Source organism: Mirounga angustirostris, unplaced genomic scaffold, assembly GCF_029215605.1.
Source record: "Mirounga angustirostris isolate CCGP_5_RB_7025 unplaced genomic scaffold, mMirAng1.0.hap1 SCAF_1, whole genome shotgun sequence".
Lineage (NCBI taxonomy): Eukaryota > Metazoa > Chordata > Mammalia > Carnivora > Phocidae > Mirounga > Mirounga angustirostris.
In genome coordinates this window covers 79,750,080-79,773,351 of record NW_026991709.1, presented here as the reverse complement: position 1 = coordinate 79,773,351, position 23,272 = coordinate 79,750,080, and the positions used below count along the sequence as shown (strand labels likewise).

The 23,272-nt window shown below is 42.3% G+C and overlaps 1 protein-coding gene across 5 annotated transcripts in view; it reads right to left on the bottom strand.

Annotated features, from left to right (window-relative positions):
• Positions 1–23,272, bottom strand: part of ETV5 (ETS variant transcription factor 5) — a 59,160-nt gene that overhangs the window by 5,041 nt on the left and 30,847 nt on the right. For all 5 annotated transcript variants that reach the window (XM_045903202.2, XM_064584012.1, XM_064584020.1 and 2 more), the window contains 5 exons: positions 12,569–12,828; positions 10,534–10,593; positions 5,806–5,874; positions 5,477–5,646; positions 1,040–1,141 (listed from right to left, as the gene is read on the bottom strand). In XM_045903202.2, the coding sequence (XP_045759158.1) occupies positions 1,040–1,141; positions 5,477–5,646; positions 5,806–5,874; positions 10,534–10,593; positions 12,569–12,828 (661 nt within the window). The remainder of the gene's footprint in view (positions 1–1,039; positions 1,142–5,476; positions 5,647–5,805; positions 5,875–10,533; positions 10,594–12,568; positions 12,829–23,272) is intronic.

Sequence of the window (23,272 nt, the reverse complement as noted above, 5' to 3'; positions counted from 1 at the left end):
GGCCGTGCCAGCGAGAGCAGTCAAGTGTGGGTGAGGAAACAGGAATTGGGTGATGGTTCCCAGACTGGGAATAGCCTTACAGTCTGTATGAAGCACTAGAAAGTCTGTAAGACTTTATCTTTAACTTCACCTTTCTTCTTTATCCAGAGGACCATGGCAAGCTGTTTAATATTTTTTAAGATGGTGAGAGGAATATGGGGTCACATTACCACCTACCTATGAGAAAGATCAGCCTGGCTTCGGCACAGACAAGTTCTCAGCGGCAATGGCCATATGCTTCTGCCAAGTGCATCTTATTGGCCACCTACCACACAGACTGCCTAAATGTGTAAATGCTAGAATCTGGGCAACAGCACGGCATAAAATATGGTGGCTTAAGAAAGATGAACCAACCAGTGATTAACCATCCCCAACTTCTCCCTATCCACGGGATTTTCAGATTTTGTGCCAGTTTCCTCAAAATATGCCTTATCCTTTATTTTGCAAAGAGTGAGCTGGTACTAGGTGATTCTGCTGCCATTTTACAAACCTTGGGTTTTTTTTAACTTGCGTTCCAGTTTTTTCTGTAAATTCTGAAAGAGAAATAGGATTTCCTTACTCCTCTAACGCTATTGAGAGTCTTTAACCAAGATATTTAGAGGTCTGGGTGTTTTGACAGCTGAAGACTTCAACTCAGCTCTTATGGCAGTGGAGGCCTTCAAGTTGATTCCTTCATGTACTCCTTTATGGATGCAATTGTTGGCCTATGTTTCTGGACATTTTTGTAATTAGAGGCAGTTTAAGTAAAACCAGGGAGCCTAATTTTCCTATAGTGTGTTCCACGTGCAACCTGTGGTGTTCGTTTTCCCAAGAGCATTAAAGTATCCTTTATATCTCATTTGACTCTTAAGTTTGTTCTCCCAAGATTTTTTCCTACCACAGAATCACTTACAAGGCTAACATTTTCTCCTAGCCATTATAAACAGTCACATCATAGAAGCCCTTGACATTTTCTTTGAAAGTGGTCAGAGTGGTCTAGGTGCTTCTTATAATGGCTCACCTTCTGCATGATGCCCTTTTCGTAGTAATAGCGTAGAGAACGGCTGAGCTTGTCATAGTTCATGGCTGGCCGGTTCTTTTGGATGCCCCAACGCCGAGCAACCTAAAGAGACAGGAAAGTAGAGAGCAATGCAAACTCATTCCCTGGGCCTAGTGGTATTCTCCCAATCCCAGGAGCGCCAGTTCTGTGATTTGACTGCTTTGGTCAATAGTCCACTTCCCTGACCTGGAAGCAAAAATACTTAATTCCCTCAAGACCCAACATTCAACAAAGGTGATGATTCAGTCACAACCGCTAAGAGAGGTGAGATCCAGAGGTGGAAGAATCCTAGCACTTTAAGATTGCAGAGGGCTTGGCTAATGTCCCAGAGGAAGCAGGCTCTCTACTGTTTCTCCACATATGAATTATTGACCAATACCCATAGACCATTAACATGTTGCCATTAAGTGCTATGGTTTCTGTAGCAGTCAATAAGGAATAATTAGAATGGTCATTCCTGAAACATTAGGAACACACTAGTGAGTTGCTAATGGGCCAGCAGAGCAAAAGTTCAATTCTAATAAGATTGGCGAGGGGCTGGGAGCTGTTTACTTACTGCAGCTCATGGAGTAAGGGGGAACCAGATCATTCCAGCCCACTGCCATCCAATCCCCTGCTCCCAGCAGACTTGCAGAATGGACATTAAAACATGCAGCACCATTATCCACTTAATGAAAAATTAACAGGGCTTCCCAAACAGTTCTGAAGTGCATTATATCCAACCCAGTCCACCTGAGGTGCAGTGATGGGGAGATGTAATTGGAGCTTTGGGCAAAGAAGCCTTATAGCAAGAAAACTTCCTAGTGGACTTTACCCAATTGTCGGGACAGCCAAGCAATTTCTGTTCTCAAGTATCTCAACATCCAAATCCTACTTGTAAGGGCAACCGTCCGTGTAGGAGGAGAGTAACTCTAGAAATGGGAGTCTCCTCAGAGGTCTTTAAATGTATGGAAACCAGGGGCCATGTTTTGAATATTTGAGGTCACTTTTGGAAACTTAAAAAAAACACACACAAAATAACTATATTCCTTTGAGCTTTAAAAAAACAGATGTTACACATGGAATGGGAAGTAGGGAGACTGCAAATGGGAAAAGCGGATCATAAAAAAGCATTTCACTTAAAATACTTCCTTAAAGCATCTGGGCAGAATGAAAGCAACATCTTCTGAAATCAGGATTCTAAAATGACCTTTAAAAATACCAGAAATGATCTGATAAGCAAGGAAGAATGCGTCTGTCCTAATTACATTAGAATAATTCAATAGCCATGATTCCTCTCTGCCTTGCAACAGACCGTGTGAAAGCGAAGTTTCCATTCGTTTGCCCTGGGCCCCGTATGGCACGCATGATGTCCCTGGCTCTCCTTTCTCCATACTGCACCCATTCAAGTGTCTCTTCGAAATAGCCAAAAAAGCACAATTCACCAAAAATCCATCCTTTGGTTAGAGAAGATAAACATTTTAGACCAACAGAAACAGCGGTGCAAGGGAGACCTGCGCAACCAATACATGTCCTTCCATCCTGTTCCAAAGAAAGGACACTACGAAGCTGTCCTTGAACTGCTGTGAGCCCGCAAGTGATGCAGGGCACCTGAAAGGAAGCCCGGCCTCATCGCCTTACTGGATTCAGTGGTGGAAATCAATTCTGGAATATTCTTCAACTTCAGCCTTGACCTCTCTTTGCCGTCACTTGCATAGGCAATGGCTTACTGGAGCGAGGTTCTGTACATGCACCGACTTCCGAGCAGCTCTGGTAGCCATAGTTACTGACTCATCCTCTTGGGCCGGGGCCCTGTGATTCAGTAGCCTTCCCCAGGGCTGCTCCTCCCACAGTAATGCGTGATGCGGCACAACCGTAAGCTGCTGGAAATGAGGGCTGCCCTACTTCTGGGGGGAGGGGAGCAGGCAAGAGCTTGTTAGCAGCTCTTTCTTTCATTTTCCCATTCATTACTTTGATCACACGCATCTTGAGGACAGAGGCCGAGAAAGAGTTAAAAAAAAAAAACCTCACTTTTTTTCCCCTCCCTTTTCAAGAGAGAGCAAGCCACAGCACGGGGAGCAGCTCTTTCTCGCAGCCCATCCTTTTAAACCTCCCCATGGCATCAGTTATCTGCCACATGTTCAACAAACAACCCTACCCCCCAAAATATTCATTAATGCAGATTCACAGTTAAAATGGCTCCAGATTAAAGCCGAGTCAGTCATAATTGAGAGGGTACTAAGCTGGATGACTATCAAAAGACATTTGATTAGGGGGCCTGCCAAAACGCAGTTCTAAAACCACAATTTCCATGCACAGTGTAATGGATATTATGGATAATTACCCAGAGTGCACTACTCAGCCACACAGCTGCCTACAATTACGTCCCAAACAGCTTCCTCCTCCGCTTCACCCTTCAAGCTCCCCCCATGACAACGTCTTCCAGCTTTCTCGAGGAGTTGGTCTCTTCCTGACTTTAACAAAGAGTGGGGACGGCAAAGTTATACAACCAGTAGGGAAAGAGCTCAACCAACGCTGCACGCGGCATGTCCTGCGGCCCAAGTGCGCACGCGGCACAGAAGCGGTTCTGGAACGTCAGAGAACCGAACACTCAGAGCTCGCGGAGCGCTGGGGGATTTCAAGGTGGGGTGGAAAGAAGTACTTCCTGCAGAAACGAAGCGGTCCCGTCAGCCGAGGGAGGTGCAAGGCCACCAGAGGCCTCTCGTGTGACTTGGCTACTTGGCATTTATGAGCGTTTTGGATTAATATTAGTTTCTCTATGAAGTACGAAAGCAGGCGCCCTTTGCCATCTGTTCATCATTGTCTTTCCTGCTGGTAGGAGAGCAGAAGATTCAATAACAGCTTTACAGAGGGTCATAACCAGGTTTACCTGCAACAACACAGGCTCTGCTTAGGCCCGAGGCAGTGGCAATAAAGTAATAAAAGCTCCTGTTTGTGAAATGAGATAAATCAATAAGGACTGGCCCCATGACAGACGTGCTTGCAGCAAGCCTCAGTGGGTCCGGGCAACACGCTTTCTTCAAGCCTCCTACCAACCAGGCCAAGAAGGTGGGGTGGATGGCTCTCGAGCATGGCGCCATTTCCACATGACTTGCCCCAGGAGAAGACTCCGAAAAACACAGGCGTACCAAACTCTGGCTTTGAAGGGAGACTCAGTCTTAACGGAAACGGCTGATGATAGGAGATGTTGACACACTTTCATTGTTATGAAGGATACAAGACAGGGAACACCACAGATCCTTCTTTTATAACTGCCTTTAGTGAAGCCTTCCTTGCCCCTCCTACCAGCTAGGATTCTTTAGACTTTCCAATCCACATAGTCTCCTTTTCTCATTTTAACTTTCAGACCATTTTCTTCTTCCAAATCAAGTGCCAAGTGGCTACTTCCTGCTGTTAACCCCCCGGGGCCAACTGATACCCTTGGTGGGCTGAAGGGAGCCCCGGAGTTAATTGAACATCTCAAACTGCCCTTCTTGCTCAATGCCTTCCAAGGGGACTGTTCCCATTTCATTTACACCCAACCCAAAGATACCTTTTGCTCTGCTGGTTTAGCATATAATACCTAGGTATATGCTACCAAAAGAAGCCTACATCAGATTTTCAGGGCATTTTTTTTTCCCATTTATAATCTCTCTCGAGTCTAAATCAAATAGAAATTTGAAATCAACCCCTTTGGAATATGCCAAACTGAGAACATGATTTAATTTACTTTGCTATGTGATATTCAGGAAAGGGGTTCTGTAGATTCTCCCCATTGAAGAAATGGTCCTGGTGCTGTCTGTAGGCCTTTCTGTCTATAGTTCTGGTGGTGTTTCTTTTTCTATTAAAATAATGAAGGTTTGGGCTACCTCTCAACTATTGTGATGCCACATAATACACTTAAGAAAAATCTAGGCTCATAAGATTGACCCATTTCTGATCATTTTCTCTCCCTAGGGTAGAGCCATTTGAAATATATGGTGGGGTAGTTGCATCTGATATTACCAAAATGTCATACAATATGTTCATGTAGCCTCAAATATAGCCTGTGACATACGAGGACCCACACCAAAACAAGCTGGTATCACTGAAACAACACTTGAAAAAGACTTTCCAAGATGGAAAACAGATGCTATGTGGATGCCTGTCTTCATGGCCTCACTCTTCTGATTTTGCAGACGTGTTACTAGTACTTTTTGTGTTTTCTACAGTGGAGAACTCTGCCTGTTCCCAAATTGTAAATTGTCCTATTACTAGGAAGAGAACTACCAAGCCCATTGGCCAGGCCAGAATTTGAATGAGAAGGAAGAGCAAACTTAACACAGTAAAAAGCCTCAGTGGAGAACTAAACAAGAGCAGACATCATCATCATCATCATCAACCAATCAAATATCCTCCAAGCCCAGCACCAGTGCTTACCTCCTCAGGCTCTATCAGCTTAAACTCCATGCCACGGCCCGTCCAGGCAATGAAGTGGGCATTGGCTGGGTCATCAAGCAGGGTAACCAGGAACTGCCACAGCTGAAGAGAACCTCGCCTCTGGTAAGGAGGCCCCTCCCGATACATGGTGGGTTCTTGTTTGACTTTGCCTATTTGGGACGAGGATATACATGCAATACTTTAGTCTTAGGTTTCTTGGACAATCTGGGCATGACGGAGTTGTTAATGCCAACTTGGCGTTCACAAGACTGAGGCGTTCCGATACCTCTGACATTCCGGCTTAGCAACAAACTGGAGGGGCTACTCACCTTCCAGTCTCTCAGGAACAACACAAGTGTCATCAAAGTACAACCGGGGATCTTTTTCATATGAAAAACCTGAAGGAAAATTTAAAAAGAAAGACCATGTTGCTTAACAAATTCTATCTGTATTCTACTAAAACTCCGGCTTTCAGGACTAAAATGGAATTCTACTATTTCAGCTCCTAAGCCCTACTAATTGCCATATGTATGCCAGACTGAATTTGGGGGGCCTTCAAAAGGACTTAGGTGTTCGTGTTCTGATGTCTCAGTCAGCGAAGCGTCGATTCCTGCCATTCAAGCTAAAACTGCAGGGAAGTGCTGAGTCACCAATAAGTTCCTTCACATCTTGTTATGAGGTCTGTATAGGTCAGTGTTGCTGTGACTAAGCTTTTATATCTGAGAAGACATCTCATCTATTTCAGTTGGCCTAGCCGGGAGGATTTGGTTGATCTGTACATAGTCTTGCCATTTTCCTTTTAGCAAATATTAATTTCAACCTTTCTCAGGACTTGTCGAGGCTGCCCGTGTACCTCATTCAATTATGAAAGAGCTTGGAGGGTAGACAATGCTGCCAAAATGAGTAAAGACTTGGGCCTGTGGAGGATTGTGACCAGCGACAAGTTTAAAAGCAAGCTGGAAGTATTATCACCAGACATAATGGAAGAAATCTGAAGAGACTTTCCAGCAATAAAAACGTATTCATTATAGAGACAACAAAACAGAGGTCAAAAAAGGGGAACTGATGGGCTCAACACATGTAAGTGGAAATGAAAGGAAAAGAGGGCAAAAAGTGAAAGGGGTCAAGGAGAAGGAAGGATGAAGGGGGCGCCTGGGTGGCTCAGTCGTTAAGCGTCTGCCTTCGGCTCAGGTCATGATCCCAGCGTCCTGGGATCGAGTCCCGCATCGGGCTCCCTGCTCAGCGGGAAGCCTGCTTCTCCCTCTCCCACTCCCCCTGCTTGTGTTCCCTCTCTCACTGTCTCTCTCTGACAAATAAATAAATAAAATCTTAAAAAAAAAAAAAAAAGGAGAAGGAAGGATGGCCGGCACTCTCAATCCACACACCCTTAATGTGCACTCCGCGCTGACCACCCAGTCATGTCACCAGGGACCCTGACAAGATCAGTGGTTCAAATCAAAGTCAGTTAATAGGCTTGATGGGGACCCTATCCCTCCCTGTGGTCGAGCCTGCTCCTCTTCCAGCACACTCCTCAGCAGAGAGCCCCGGCAGCTCCCATGTGCTCAGCCCAGTGCCCTGCTCCATCCACCTGGCTGGGTACTACAGGGGTGTGTGTGCGTGTGTCTGGGGTGCGGCGGGGACAGGCCGCGAGGCTGCGCTGCAGTGAAGGACTAGCCTGAGATTCTGAGAGGGATTTGCTAGCACTTGAAAAGTCCACGGGTAAAGACGCCAAGAAATAAACGGCTGTTCTTTCTTCACAATTGGCCAAGATCAAGTTCTTCTTGGCAGGACCAGTGCCATGCTTAAAAGGCCTGGGACTGGGAAAGCACTGCCCAACTTGGAAGAAACTGAGATTATCTTGAGGTTTGTATTATTCATCTTTGTTTTCTCAGCCCCAAGAACTATTTCTCTGTTTGCTTCACGATATCAAAGGAAGTATATTTTATTGACATTTATTTATTATTTAATCCAATAAATATTTATGCCAGGCACCAGAAGAGGGTGGATAACAAGAAGAATAGAGACTCGGTTCTTGCACTCATGGAGCTTGTACCCCGACGGGAGGAGACATATAATAAAGCAGGGAAAGAAAACTGAGCCTCGGGGTACTGTGGAGCATTACAGAGTGTGGGCCATGGAGCCAGAATGATGGACCTGGATGGGCTGTGTGACCTCTGTGCTCCAGCTTCCTCATTTGCAGACAGCGGAAGATGCTAATTGTATGAGAATTAGTTGTGTGAGAATATTATGAGTTATTAACATATGTTCTGTTACATTGATCTGTTTATCTTTATACCTCCGTGTCAAGAGTAGTTCCTGGCACATAACTGTAAAATAAATGAATGTTAAAAAAATTAAGATAGTAATTGTACACTGTGATAAGTAGTATTAAGAAATGAATTGTAGGGGTGCCTGGGTGGCTCAGTCGGTTAAGCGTCCAACTCTTGATTTTGGCTCAGGTCAGGGTTGTGAGACTGGGCCTGAAGATTCTCTCTCTCCCTCCCCCTCTCCCCCCAAAAGAAATTAATCGGATAATGTGAGAGCTTTATCTTATATAGTCTCTGTTATGGATTCTAAATTCCTTGAGGATAAGGACCATGTCCTGAATATCTTAGTATCCTCATATCACCTCGTACATAATTAGTGCTCAACAAATATTTGAATAAATATGAAAGATTCTCCATTAAGAAAAGATTTAAGAATACAATGCTAGCTTTTAAGTCAGGGTTTCAGTGCCTCCTATGATAAATTTATTTTCCAGTCTGGTACTAGGAAACTGACTCTTATGACAAATTGTTATACTTTATATTATCAACAAGAATTACATAATCCCTTTTTCTTTCTTCTTTCTTTTTCTTTCTTCCTTCCTTCCTCTTTTTTTTTTTTTTTTTTTTTTTCCTTGGCTGCCAGGAAGCTATAAATTTCCTGACTTTCCATTTGGATTTTGACACTCCAGTGATGTTTTAATTGCCTCATTATAAAGTCATTATAAGTAAACTCCTTCAAAGTTTACACATCTGTCAAACTTGCCATGTTATTTTTAGTGCTCTTCTTCCTGTTCTTCCTCTAGGTAAGGATAATACATTCACAGTATACAGGAAAAAAAATGTAAATCTCAATGAAATTCTAGGTTTGGTTTTCAAACCAATCAGATGAGGGCCTGCCCATGAGTGTCGTTTTGGTGTATCTGCGGTTTCTAGTCACTGCCCCACGAGGTCCTCTAAAACATCTGCAAGATGCTGTTGGCTTAAGTGAAATTAAGTCAGTTGAATTTGCCCCAGCAGTTACAGCAGTTGTGGCCACAACCATCCCACCACTCAAAGGTGGCAGGAAGGAAGAACCTGTTTGAGGAGCCCAGTGGAGAGGAAAGATTTACCCGCCGCGCAGAGATTCCAGGTGAACGAGCACTAAGGCAGGATGGCTATCTTAGTAATCGCAGATGCCAATCAGAAACACTTGTCTCACTAACTGGCATCCGTGGTGAAGCCTATAGAAGAAGGAAGGAGAAGCCACATCATGGTAATTTAGAGTAATTAAGAATGCAGGTCTCTTTGAAACTAGCTTCTCCGATGCATGGGGGGTGGTCAGGGAGAGGAATGGGAAAGAGTAGGGGGGAAACACACAAACTCGCCTGATATTCTGTGTGTAGTAAGCAGTCCAATGCTTTACTAAAAATATTTCCTGTAAGAGCATGCTCCTTTCTAAATGTTGTAATTATGCACAATGTTTTCCTCCCTCTCTTCCCCCACTCCCTCCCAGTTTGCCTGCTGCAGACATCAGTTGCTGCCGCAGAAACATTCGGGAACCTGGAAGAGAGCCCCACACAGCTGTGCCGATCGATCACAGTCAGAGGTCCGGTAGACAGCTCTTCCTTCCCAGGGCTGGACACACATTCAGAATATTTTCGGGCACCCAGTGCAACCCCACTGGGTGTCCCCTCTCACCAGGTCAGCAGGAAGCAGCTACCCATAGAAATCACGCTTGTGAACCAATCACTTAAAAAACGAGCAGATGCTTCCTAGTACTGTCTTATGAGCTTTTCAATCCTCCTTGGATACACACTGGAATCACCTGGGGACCTTGAAAAAGGACTAATGCCTAAGCCCCACCCTAGAATTTCTGATTTACTTGTTCTGGGTGAAGCCCGGACACCAAAAGTTTTAAAAGCTCCCAGCTGATCTAACGTGCAACCAAAGCTGTGACTCTCCATGCTAGAGCAGTTCTCAAAACTGAGCGTGCATCAGGACTCCCTGGAAGGCGTGTCACAACCCAGAGTGCTGGGCCCCTGGAGCCTCTGAGTCAGCAGTGTGGGGTGGGTCCCGAGAACCTGCATTTCCAACAGATCCCAGGTGAAGCTGATGCCATGGGTTTGGGGGAATCACACTGCCCTGGGTATTTAAGGACAGATGTATAGGACAAAAAGCAACTCAGTCGTTAGGCGTCTGCCTTCGGCTCGGGTCATGATCCCAGGGTCCTGGGATCGAGCCCCGCATCGGGCTCCCTGCTCAGCAGGAAGCCTGCTACTCCCTCTCCCACTCCCCCTGCTTGTGTTCCCTCTCTTGCTGTGTTTCTCTCTGTCAAATAAATAAATAAATAAATAAATAAATAAATAAATAAATAAATCTTTAGGACAAAAAACAAGATGTACTTCTGGGGAAAATGTTCTAAGAAAAAAATCCCTTCCCCGTTTCAGTGTTCAGAGAAGAAGTCCTAAACGTACCATCTCAAGTATTCACACAGTTCCCAAGTTCTAGTTCAGGCTGATAATATTATAAACGGCCACATACACCTCCCTGGATGGAAATGGGGGAACCAGATTGGTTTATTTTTTCTTCATATTATCCTGTGACCTCTGAAAAGTGAGAGCCATTACTACTGAAAATGATGGTGGCCCTCACTGCATTCAGGAGTGTGCCCCCAAATAACTGAAGGTTACCATCAATTAGCTCTCATTTTCATGACTTAAGAAAGGTTTAACCTATGATCCCAAATCTTAGCCTGGAAGCTGAGAAATTTTAAGCTTGCTTGAATATTATTTTTTTTTAAAAGTTACTTACCTTCATGGCTGCTGGAGAAATACCCCCCTCTGATATAGGACGACTGGCAGTTAGGCACTTCTGAAAGAGAAACAGACACATACTCTGTCAGTAGCTTCTGTACGTGAGTCAGCACATCTCTTGAACTGCAGCCCCGTAGTGAAGCCCCTAGACCTTCTCCTGCTCCCAGGTCATGTCTTTCTGGTCTTGACCTGGGACAGAGGTGCCACCCTAACTGGCAACATGGGCAACACCCTCACCCACCATTTGAAAGTAGGACTCTTGGCTCCTCATCAAGAGAACGAGAAGGAAAAAATGATGCTTCATTCTTATAACTTGTTCATTTTAGAAATTAGTTAACACCAAATCTGGGGAGAGAGCTAATGGTATAAAAAGAAACTGGCTTTCAAAAGGCCGAGCTTGGCCTTCTGTCTCTACTGACTCAGGGGCTTTGGGGGTTAGAGTGGGATGAGGGGTGCTTTAGATCTTTCCCAATTTGCTCCCCTTTTTAGGCCAAAGAGGTTAGGGGATTTGAGGTTAGGAAGCGAGGGCAAGGCCATTTGGAAGGACGTTTCCCCATGTTGGAAGTGTTGGAATGAAACCCGAACTCAAGTGGGCTCTTTTTCAAGCATCAGGTTATCCAGGTGTCCACTGAGAGGAAAGCTGGTAGGTTGAGTTGTGCCCATGCGGGACACATGAATTACAGATATGGTAACATCTGCTGAGTGTCTTGATTTAAGTGGGGTGGGGTGGGGTGAAAAAACTCTTCAGGACGGATTAAAATGTCAATCCCCAAGGAAAAATATTGCTGGTCATGCCTGTTCCTGAGAAAAATACATCAAAGCTTTTAGGAGGAATGCCAGTGAGAATTTTACAAGCTATCAATACCTATACACTTGGTAATTTTTTTTATCATAAAGCAACAGATGTCTCCCTTCTGTCTACCTCCCAGCCTTTCCCATAATCCATTTCTGCCTGAATTGAGCAATCTATGTATTATCTCCCAGAAAGCCAAGAGCAAACTATATAGCCAATTCCACTTGCAAAATTCATTCAAATACATACTGCCCCACCCTTCCCCAGGGTCTTCAAGAAAAACTGCCATGGAAAAGGCTGAAACCTACCCACCACCCTCAAATTCCTTTAGCACCAACTGCAAGAAGAGTGAGAAAGTTTAAGTAATTTCTGAAAGAAGAGGAAAAGAAGAGGAGGAAACAGTTTCTAAATGTGCCAAATGCAGAATTCCAACTCTTCTTACCCCTAATGATCTCATTTAATATGCCTGGCCTATAAGATTCGTAGTTCGTGAATGAGTGTGTATGGTGGTGGCAGAGGAGGGGGGAACCCCCAAGCACAGCTTAAACTTCTTGATATGCTTATGTTTCTAGACAAGAGGTAACCCACAACCAGACAAGGGTGTCCTAACATGTTACCTCTCCCCGTGTACATCAGCAGCCTCTGAAGGACACCAGCAGCCTCCTTGCCCAGATGAAAGGAATGCAATAGGGCAGTGAATCCCATGAGGCAATCAACAAGACAGCCTTTTCCATGGTGTACCCAGCACCCCATATAGTCATGACATACCAGGTGATTTCTCAGAATACCAGTCATTTCAAGAATAGAAAGAATCCCATTCTACGTGTAGACCCTCTTCTCCTTATGCTCATATTGGGAGTTTGTGAGTCTACCCTTTTCAAAAGGAAAGCCGTAAAGCTAGGGGCAAGGACTAAAATGCAGAAATGATATTTCCTAGGTCCAGTGACCCTTAGATAATAGGTCTTAAAAAGGGCATTGCCACGACTGGATCTTTAGGCTTGGACTCAGAGGTGTACTCCCCACCACTTCTGAATAACTACTGCACTTCCTCCCACTGGATGGCTTTTCTGTTTTGTTTTGTATTTAGTTATGAATAAACAAGTTGGCTTTAGTAGCTCCTAAGTTCTTTGAGGGTGATTTTTTATAAAACTATTCCCTAAAGCCCTGCACAGAGAAGACAATAACGACCAGACAGATCGATGAGAGAATGAAGGAAGAAATGGCATGACTTTGTGCTAACCTGAATCAACGCAGTAATCCCGGGGCTCCTGCTTGATTCCCATTGGTGACTGGAACCCATGTGCTGGGGGGCCTGGCATGCCTGGGACCCCATGTTCATAGAGTGGATCATGGTATTCTTGTTTGAATCCCTGAGGGGGCGGGGGAGCTGCAGGGACAATCGGTTCTGACATTTGCCGGTGGTAATTGGGGCGATTATCTCCAGGAACTCCCGACTGAGGAGGGAAGGGGTGGCAGGGTTCAGACAGTTGTCTCTGAAATCTGCAAGAAGAAAGTAGTTACAGTTTTTAGCTAAGAACATGATATATGCCTACTCTGATTTAGCACTGGGAATTAGAAGTTCAGATAAATGAAATTATTTGCAAAGCACTTATTAATGCCTATTTCTGAACATTTTACCCTCTTTCCAAAATTATAGGGCATATTTCAGACCTCTTGAGTCAGGGAGTGGCAAAAAAGCAATCAAAGCAATGACACGGTAGCCTCTTGTCTCCCATGCATGTTTATTTCATACAGTCCCTCTGTACAATTGGGCCAGGTTATGTGTCTAAATATATAAGACCACTTATTTGCAAATAGGACTAACGTATACATATGTTTATTAGTTCATTCCTTCTTTTACCTGTAGATAGAATCAAATTTTAAAGACCAAAGAGTACAAATTGACCAGTTAGAAAATGTAATTTAAAAAATCCCATTCGTAATAGCAATGAAAAACAGAAAATCTCTAGGAATAATCAGGAAATGTGTAGGCCACATAAGAATAAAACCTTAAAACTGTTTTTTTTTTTTTTTTAAAGATTTTATTTATTTATTTGAGAGAGAGAATGAGAGAGACAGAGAGCACATGAGAGGGGGGATGGTCAGAGGGAGAAGCAGACTCCCCGCCGAGCAGGGAGCCTGATGAGGGACTCGATCCCGGGACTCCAGGATCATGACCTGAGCCGAAGGCAGTCGCTTAACCAACTGAGCCACCCAGGCACCCCAAAACTCTTTTCTGAGGAAAAGAAAGAAAATTTAGTTAAAGAGAAAACATTTAGAGGACTTTGAAGCTATTGGTTCACTGACAATTATTCTTTAAAAGCAATGCCTTCCCAATCAACTTGATAAAATGATTCTATACTTTATTTAAAATAGTAAACAATTTTTGAAAAGAAATAATGATCTTTTAGATATATTCACAAATTTTCTAAAACTGCAATAATTAAAACAGCAATATAAGGAATGAAAGATAGGCATATCTAAGGAATTGAATGGGAAGTCAAAAACTGTCAGGTATATTCTAAAATTTACTACTTGTTAAAGTTAGCATTTCAAATTAGTGAGGGGAAGGTCCCTGTTTTATACCACATGTCAAAATAAATTTCATATGGATTCAAGATTTCAATGTGAAACCTTAATGACAGAGAAAATATATGTGGAAACATATAATCTGAGAGTGAGGGAAAACCTTTTTACACATCATACCAACAGTGGAAATCATCAAGATAAATATGGATATTCCTCATTGTATAAATTTCTACAGTTCAAAAAACACCAGAAACAAAATCAAAAGAAAACAAACCGAGGAGAATGTCTCTAACAGTCAGAAAACATCAGAAACAAAAACCAAAAACAAAACAAGCTGGAGAAAAATCTCTAACAGGTACAGCAATATTGTTGACATAAGCAGCTTTTAAAAATCAGTAGAGAATGAATATCCCAGTAGAAAAAAATGGGTAACGGACATAAATAGGAAAATCACTAAAGAAGAAATACTAATGATCGTAAACAAACAAGAAGTTCAACGTCATTAGTGATCAAAAAAGTACTAAGAGAGAAAAGGTTTGTCCTGGTTACTTGGAGGATGAATCGGTAGTTAATAGATCTGTGCCTGGCACAGAAAAAGCACTGAAATCATAAATACGATGAGATCTAGTTACAAGGATGGTCACCAGTGCAAGCCTCCAACAAGGGAACTGGCTAAGCACATTGTGATATAGCTCTTTAGTTGAGAGCAACGATCAAATATGGTGTAATACACAAATATGTAAGAACCTGGAAAGATATTTTTGACATACTGTGGAAGTTACAAAGAACATCAAATTTTTGCAAAAATAAAAATTATTTATGAAAAAAAGTATGGTGTCATACAAATCTTGGAGAGAGCTGCATAACTAAATGTGAACACTGTTTATCTTTGGTTGGTTATGATATTAGAGGATTTTCTTTTTTTGCTCATCTGCAGTTTAATAAATATACACTACCATATAATAAGACAGAACAATAAAAGCCTTTTGTTATTAATTGGGTAGCATTAATATCCTTCAGCTGTCAGAAAAATCCAAAAGTATGTCAACTGCACTTTCTCTGTTGGAAGGGCAGTATAGCAAAAGGGAAAGTGATAGAGGGCAAATTTTCTTGGCTTCAGTTTCCTCATCTGTAACATGGGGGTGTATTACGCATCAAAATGCTACTGGAATGATAAAATAAAATCATGTCTACAAAGCATGGTTTGCACCACAGTTGGAGGATAGGTGTAGAAGTTAGAGATGGTAACCCTCAAGGTGAGGTCTCGATCCATGAAATATGTGTAAGACACTCATCTCTGTGTATAAAGAAAAGCAACTGTGAATATATGCCCTCAGGTAGAAAGCAGGAGCCGAGGTTCAGGTTCAAAAATAAAAAATTTACAACAATGAATTCCAGTGGGTTATTTAAAATCAACAATAGAATCCTGTAATATTAAGGTCTTACTCTAACTTTCACTTGAATCCTATGAATAGCTTTCATAAAATAACTTGAATTTGATTTGAATCAATCTGTGGCAACAGGTGGCCAACAGATTTCTAGAATATCAAGATTCAAAATCTTTAACTGAAGAGATTTGGATGCAGAAGAAACATTGTTTAGATCAGGGTTTAGCAAGGCACTCACTCTGTGGGGATCTTTACCACCTTACCAAAAGCAGTACCGCAAGATCATGTCATAACATGAAGATCACCAAACAGTTTTACATATGCTTATCCTTTTATCCCAGACACCAAAGGCATCAGAATCTGCCTGGCCAATGTATTAAACAAGTTGTACAAACTATTTAAGGTTCGAGGGGTTGAGAGCCTTTCCCAGCGGCGCTGAATGCATTACAGTGGAACTTCTTCAGGAATGCGGATTTTCAAGGTTGCTGTTATTTAAGGAAACCCTTCCAGGGTCTTTGAAGAAGTGTAAATTTGAAACCCGGGTTTAGGCTTGACATTTAGAATACAGGCAGCAGCGGCCCACTGCAAACCTGATTTTTGAAGTGAATTCTGAAGAAGTGGGCAGAAAAGAAAGATGAAGATATTCTCAAGGCCTTATTTTTATAAAGTACCAAACCTCCCAGCCAAGTACTAACTAGGCCCGACCCTGCTTAGCTTCCGAGATCAGACCTTACACTAGCAGGAAGAAACAGTAACAGAGGCACCCATCTTCCACATTCTCTCCCCTCTGCCACCATCTTGGCTCCTTCAAAGGTGACCTCCACAAATCACTTCCTTTGATGGCTCTGGGAGGGCGCAGAACCGCTCAGTTCTGTAACCAGAGCCCCTGCAGCTGACAGGCCCAAGCCCTTCACTTCCTCCCGGTGCCTAGCTTCTCACCTTCCAGAATGAAACTCTAGAGTCGGCCTGGTGCGGCCCCTTGAGGAAGAGGTACGTCCATTTGGGTACCAGCCAGCAGCCCCTGCCCCTCCCCCAAGCCCCACTTTAAGGGTGCTTGGAGCTTAGGGGCCGGGGATCTGCAGAACAGATTCTATAATTGGGATGGTTCAGTCCTGGTTTGTTTTGAGGGAGTGGCATGGCAAAGGGGATCTTAAGGGTAGGTCACAAAACCAACATGTTTGGAGAAAAGATTCGCTCAGAGCTTGCTGTTGATAATGGCTTTTATTTGCAGAGATTAGAAAAGTAATTCCACTCTTGTCCTCAAAATACATTCTGTGAACTTTACTCACTGACCTTCATTTGAACCCCCTTCCCCTTTCCGCAATCCTTTTGAAGTATCTAAGAATGTGTTGTATATATAATACAGCTAGGACAAAGATGCCTCTTGTTTACTGAGGCAGGCAATCATTTTCAGTGGAGGAGCGGCTTGGTTCCTCACAAACCCCTTCTGCTCACCCCGCTCCCTTCTCCCTCCCACACCCGCCATCCCAACAGAACTCCTCAGGCCATAGTGAACTCACAGTTGGTAGTTGGTGAGCAAAAGGAGATTTCTGACTATCAAGTGAGCTTAAATTCAATAGGTTACAGATTAAAGCTTTTTCGGTGCCAGTTTATTTAAAGAACCAGTTATTTATTTATTTGTCAGATTTATATAGCGCCTTTCCTCCCAAGAGCTCACCCACGCTACCAACATTTGGTTTACGTTATGAAAACCGTTAGATGCTTTTTCTGCATTTCCTTTTCGGTTTCTGCTGCCAACACACAGAGTAAACACAATGCTTAGAGGAAGAATGGAGAAAAGTGTGGATTGGAAGAAGGCTACGCAGTGGCTATGGGTGCCAGGTAAAGTAGCCGTGGTTCAGAGGCCGCCGGGAGATGATACATAAAGTCGGCCAAGAAACCAACACCATGTACTTAATGTTTCCATTAAGGCTAAGAGAAGATAGAACAGGGAAGCAGCATAGTCGGGTGAGAGGCTGTGGCTGTGAAGGCAGAAGATCCTGGGCTGAAATCCAATCTTTACCACTTACTGGCTGTGTGACCTTGGGTGAGTTATGTAACTGTTCTGAGCCTCATTTTCCTTATCAATAAAGTAAGGACAACCAGGATACCTGTCCAAAAGTCTGTTGTAAAGGTTACAAAAGCTAATGCATGAAACAGGGCCTGGCTCGCTGTTCTCAGTATACATTACCTTCAAACACCACCATCAACTGCCCATGTCCTCCCCTACCCCCCAACAAGCGAAATTCAGAAGCTAGACAACCGTAAGGGGAGATTAAGGAATTGGGAGAAAACTATCACACAAATATAACAGAGTCCACTAGTTGTCTACCCAATATCCACTCTCCTTTCTCAGAATGAAAATGCTGATTTGTATTCACATTTATTTCACACTAATGTTTACTTTCCTGCCATATTCCAAGAGCCAGACACTGTTACCAAACAGAACTCGAACACTCCCTAAAAGCCCACCACAGAACTCTGAAAAAGCTCGCAGGGCTCTGTGAGGTCTGTCAGCACTGTCTCGACTCAAATTTGGCCCATCTAAACTGTGATAAAACACTGATAGATGAGGAACAAAATATGTCCTTTAAAGGCCTAGATGTTTGTCTGATTTCCTAACATCAAACACAGAAGAAGGACGGGGATGGAAATACAGGATGTCCTCAGAATATCAGCTGGTGAGAGTATTATTAGCTTTATATGTACAACACTAATACGTCTGATGATGAAAAGATTAGGAATAAAGGGAGCTTTACATGGTAAAAACTTACCCTTAACCAGTGAAGCAACAGAAGTTTCTAAGCTGTGCTATCTGCATCATTTTAGGAAGATTCCTTTATGGAATACGAGAGTGATCTTTAAAAAGTGTCACAGAAGCTAGCATTTACTGAGCACCTTCTCTGTGCCAGTACGACGTCATTTAATCCACCCGATGATTCTAGGTGGTAAGTAACTACCATTCTCCCATTTCCAGATGAAGAAACCAAAGCTCAGACAAAGTTAAGTGCCTGCCTGAGGTCATACAGATAGGAAGTAGCAGAGGTGGGATTCAATCCCAGGCCCAACTCCAGAGCCTACACTGTTTCTATAACTACTCTTAAATACTCTCTTGATGATATTTAAATAAAAATCATATAGTCCAGACACCTAGAAAACTCCCATATGTTTGGAAATTAAGAAATATATTTTTAAAGAACTACAGGATTGAGAGAAAAAAAGAAAACACTTAGAACTGAGCTTTTAAATTAAATCAGAATTTTAATTTAAATCAGAACTTGAGGGATGCAGCTAAAAAGCAGGACTTGGGTAGGGAAATCAAATAACTGATTGTCCAAATCAGGACATCTGGGGGAGTAAAAAGGAAAGCTATGAGCAATAACTTCCATTAGGCATAAACTATAAGTGACCTGGGACAAACTCCAATATCTGGTCATTCCAGCCTTAGGAGAAGTTTTATTTGGTTATATGTTATACTATAAAGAAAAAAAGCTAAAAAATTAATGAGTGAATCATCCAACCAAAGCAGCTAGGAAAAGAAAAACAATGAAAGAAAATAGAAAGAATAAAAGATTTTAGTAAGAGCAGAGAGAAATCAACGAAAAAACATCTAATAGAGAGGATGAACAAAACCGAACTTGATTTGTTGAAAAGACAGATGATATTGTCTGCCAAGGACTAACTAGAGATTTTATGGCAATTAATTGTAAAACTCAGACAAAATGGAAAAATTCCCAGAAAAAGTAATTTATTAAATTCACTCAACTAAACAGAAATTCAGAGCAACACCAGAAAAGTGAAGATTCTTAACTGGTAGTTAAAAATCTGCCCACAAGGAAAATATCAGGCCCAAATGATTTTACTTATAAATTCTTCCAAAAATTCAAGGAATAAAGAATTCTAATTTCACATGCGCTATTCTGGTATACATAAAAAGGAGGACACCCTCTACTCATTTGAGGAGAATAACTTCAATGCTAAAACCCAACAAGGATAATATAAGAAAAAAAATTATACCTTATTCTCAATCATAAATACGGATGCAGAAGTTCTCAATATATGTTAGAATAAAAAGTCCAGCAAAAAAGGTAATATATAACAAATAAGTTAGGTTTAGCACATGAATACAAGGTTGGTTTCATATAAACCAATGTAGCTCACTACATTAAGAAATGGAAGGAGCAAATTCATTTGATGATGTCAACAGACAGAAAACATGTTTGATAAAATTCAATATCCATTCATATTAAAAACTCTGAGTAAACTAGGAACAGAAGGAAATTTCCTTTAGCTTGATATGAGGTAACAAGCTAAAAACAATCCCTCTTAAGATTCAAAACTAAAAACACCCCTCACTCTAACCATTAGAAGTACATCATTCAGTCTGTCAAAGAAGGTTCCATTAAGCATCTCCGAAACTCAGTTTCGGATCCCAAAGTGAATTTGTGCTGCCATACATAACATGCTATTAACAGCAGTGCGTGGAGAGGGGATGCGTCAGACACATTCACTTCATTCCAGGCCAGGCTACAGATATGACTCACAGTCAGGTTCTTCCCTCTCTAAAAACTACAAAATCTGAAGGACAAAAATGAACAGCAATTTATTGGGGATGGACTTTAAGGGAGGAAGTAGAAACAACAGAAAGCCTCAAGTATATTAAATCTCTTAAATCTGTACAGCATCTTCAGGGAATGAATACTTATCTATCAAATCACAATTCCACCAAACGTAAGCTCATTCCTTTAAGCTTTGAAGATGTGATCATAACCACTGAGGGAGAGAATTTTCTCAAACAGGTTAGGTTATTCACATAACTGACCCTTTCTGGATGACTCTGGGGCATTCTATTCTATCAATTCAGCAGGACGGCCTATGACAATACTGATCCCTTGGGGAACATCAAGAAGCAGAGGATTTTTCCACCAGCAGTACTGTCTTAGATGCTGTCATTTCTTGAGATCTGCCTCTTGATGCTGAGTGAGAGAGCAGCAGATCCCCAAATTTTTAGATGATAAATTTCCTAGCGGAGCCTCTTCAGTTGAATTGTGGGAACTCCTTCAACTTGAGATGTAATGAGAAGTGGTATAACAGAGGACAAAATCATACCTGGCCAGTACGATGGGTATAACATAGGAACATTTTCTAAATTCCTCCACTTAGCCCATGTAAACATCGTAAGCAGCACGATGAAAAAACTTTTGAGATCGGGATGGCTGAACGAAAAATACGCCTCCTCTTTAAGGAGCAGCTGGTCTTTAAGGATAAATGGAACATGTCTCAACATGCCAAATTACATGGTTTTTTTTTTTTTTTCCTCCTTGAGGGGGAGGAAATCACGAATATAAATCATGGCTTCCAAACACAGTATTTATCTTCTAAAAATAACTTATGACTTGTGAAAAATTATATACTAAGATTATATAGAACATTACGAATGTACTTTTGAATAGATTATATTTTATTTGTTTAAAGTATAATTCTAGCAAACTGCTATCACTATCAATAAACATACACTGAGAACAAGTAAGATACTGGGCTGAGAAGGTTCTAAATCATGGTTTTTAAACCTCAAAAAGTTTATTCAACTGCAGAGGCATACTGTGAGCAAAACAAAAAAGATAACTGTCACAACATGAGTTTAGACGAGTGAAATAGGAATTTAGTAGGATTTTGTAATGTAAAACAAGGATAGAGTTCTGGTAGTTTAAGAGAATGTTAGCAACCCCCCCCACCCCCCCAAATCATAACCAAAACAAGTGGTGCAGTTATAAATGCTTTGGTTTCTAAATGTAGGCCCCTGTAGTTGGCTATGTGACCATTAGGAAGTCCCTTAGCTGCTCTGAGGCCTGATATTCTTATCTGTGGAATAGGGTTTTTTACTCTGCTTTGGTTAGAGGATTGTTAAAAAGCTCAAATAAGACTATTTCCTGGGGTGCCTGGGTGGCTCAGTTGGTTAAGCATCTGACTTCGGCTCAGGTCATGATCTCAGGGTCCTGGGATCAGGGCCCCATGTCAGGCCCCATACTCAGCAGAGAGTCTACTTCTCTCTCTCCCTTTGTCCCTCCTCTGCTCATGCTCTCTCTGTCTCTCTCTCAAATAAATAAACAAAATCTTAAAAAAAAAAAAAGACTATTTCCTTCATATCTTACAAAATACCATATATTTTTGGTAGGGGGTTATTTTTGAAGTAATATTCTTAGATTGCATTTAATAAAAAGTTAGCAAAGAACAAACTCTAATTACCAGAAAAGTAATCTGCTCCATTTTAGGCAGGCATAATAATTAGGAGAGGTGGGATTATGAGGCTTGTTATCATACACAAGTGCAATTACTATTACTTTTACAAAATCAGACCAAGGCTTTTAGTTTGCCTCATTTTCTGTGTGCTCTCTAGTATCTACAAGCAAAATCATTTGTCATGTCTTTGATGTACTTTGCATCACCCAAAGAGCACATGGATACCATCATTAATAATAGACAAGGGCAATAAGAACAAAATTCGGAGTCCTGGGTATTTGATACTTGAGGAAAAGGTGGGCTGGAGTAAGGATGGGGGTAGAAGAAACAGCTGGATCATGATTTCTCAAAGTATGACAATAAAATATCCAGGCCATGCCCCCAGACCCACCAACTCAAAATCTGGGGCAGAGTAAGGAATCTGCATTTTTAATAAGCCCCTGTGGGAACTCCTGCTGTACACTTGCAACTTTGCGATTACAGTGCCCTAGGGTAGAAGACTGAGTGTCCCAGTGTTGCTTTTCTTTTATCGATTCAGGACTTTGCCCTTCACCCCAGTTCTCTCAAGGATCTCTGTATCAGCCCAGTGTGTGTGAGGTCTTTTTATTCTAGACCCACGGTCCTAATGGCAGAGTGCAGGGGAAGTAAGTCTAAGATACACAGGCAGATGTCAGGGAGGAATCGCCCCCTAAAAAGAAATACCTGGTTTCCGGTTCCTACCTCTCTCTTTGGACACCTGAGGGCAGATAGTCCTACATGTCAGGGATCAAACCTTCCCCTTTTGGGGGGAGGGGGCTGGGTAGCCTGGTGACAAACCTATTTCACCACTGAGACTAAGGCTTCCTGTCTGCCAGGGCTGCAAGAGGCCAAACATTCTCCTTACACAAGCCCTCTGGGTAAGAAACAGGGATTGAGGGGGAACTAGGAATAAAAGGAATTTAACATGAAGTAATTTCCCTTTACACACGGTATAACAAATACAAGGTTTGTTAAGTATTTCAAGGACCAAATATATGTCCCCCTTCATCCCTCCTCCTCAATTAATAATCCTTGCAGGAAATCAGGAAGATACTATTAAAAAGCACAAAACCAAAAAACTATTGAAATAGAAATGGTATCCAGGCCCGAGTGCACAAACTGGCAGCCTTGCAGAGTGATTTTGCCCAGAGAGGTTTTGTTTAGTCTGCAAAGTGCTGCTGTTGTTTTTAATTTGAATTAGTTGCCAACTTAAAAAACAAAACAAAACCACACAACCTGGAATTTTTACATGAAAATCCAATTTCCGAATTCTCCTGAAGAAGTGCAAGGCTGTTAACAAGGTAATAAACTGGCAAAGCTTGGTGGTAGCTGTCTCCTTCAGGTGAACTCCCTCTTGAAACCAAGGCCCACCACTGAGCCAGCCCCCGAGTCAACGCTCACCCCTTGGGCCCTATGTGTCATTGGTGTTCATGGCTCTTGGCTTCCCTAGGGGAATAAAGACTACCAGCCAAATTATGTAGTTCTTCATGGTGACTTTCACAGCCAGGGGGGCAGGGGATCAGAATCAGACAAGAATGTCTGCTTTCTTTTCTGTATTTCATCTAGAAATAAAGTGACCCCTGAGAAAATACCAGGAGGTATTTGGGTTGGCCCAGGCCTGAGGAAAGTATACTCATACATCCTCCCTCTCCTGCCCCTCAGCCCCACCCCCAGCCAATGCAGAACAAGAAAGAGAGGAGGGAAATGCAACAGTCACCATCTTGCGACCCTTGGTAACATCACTGACAACTCCCCACCTATGTATGTAC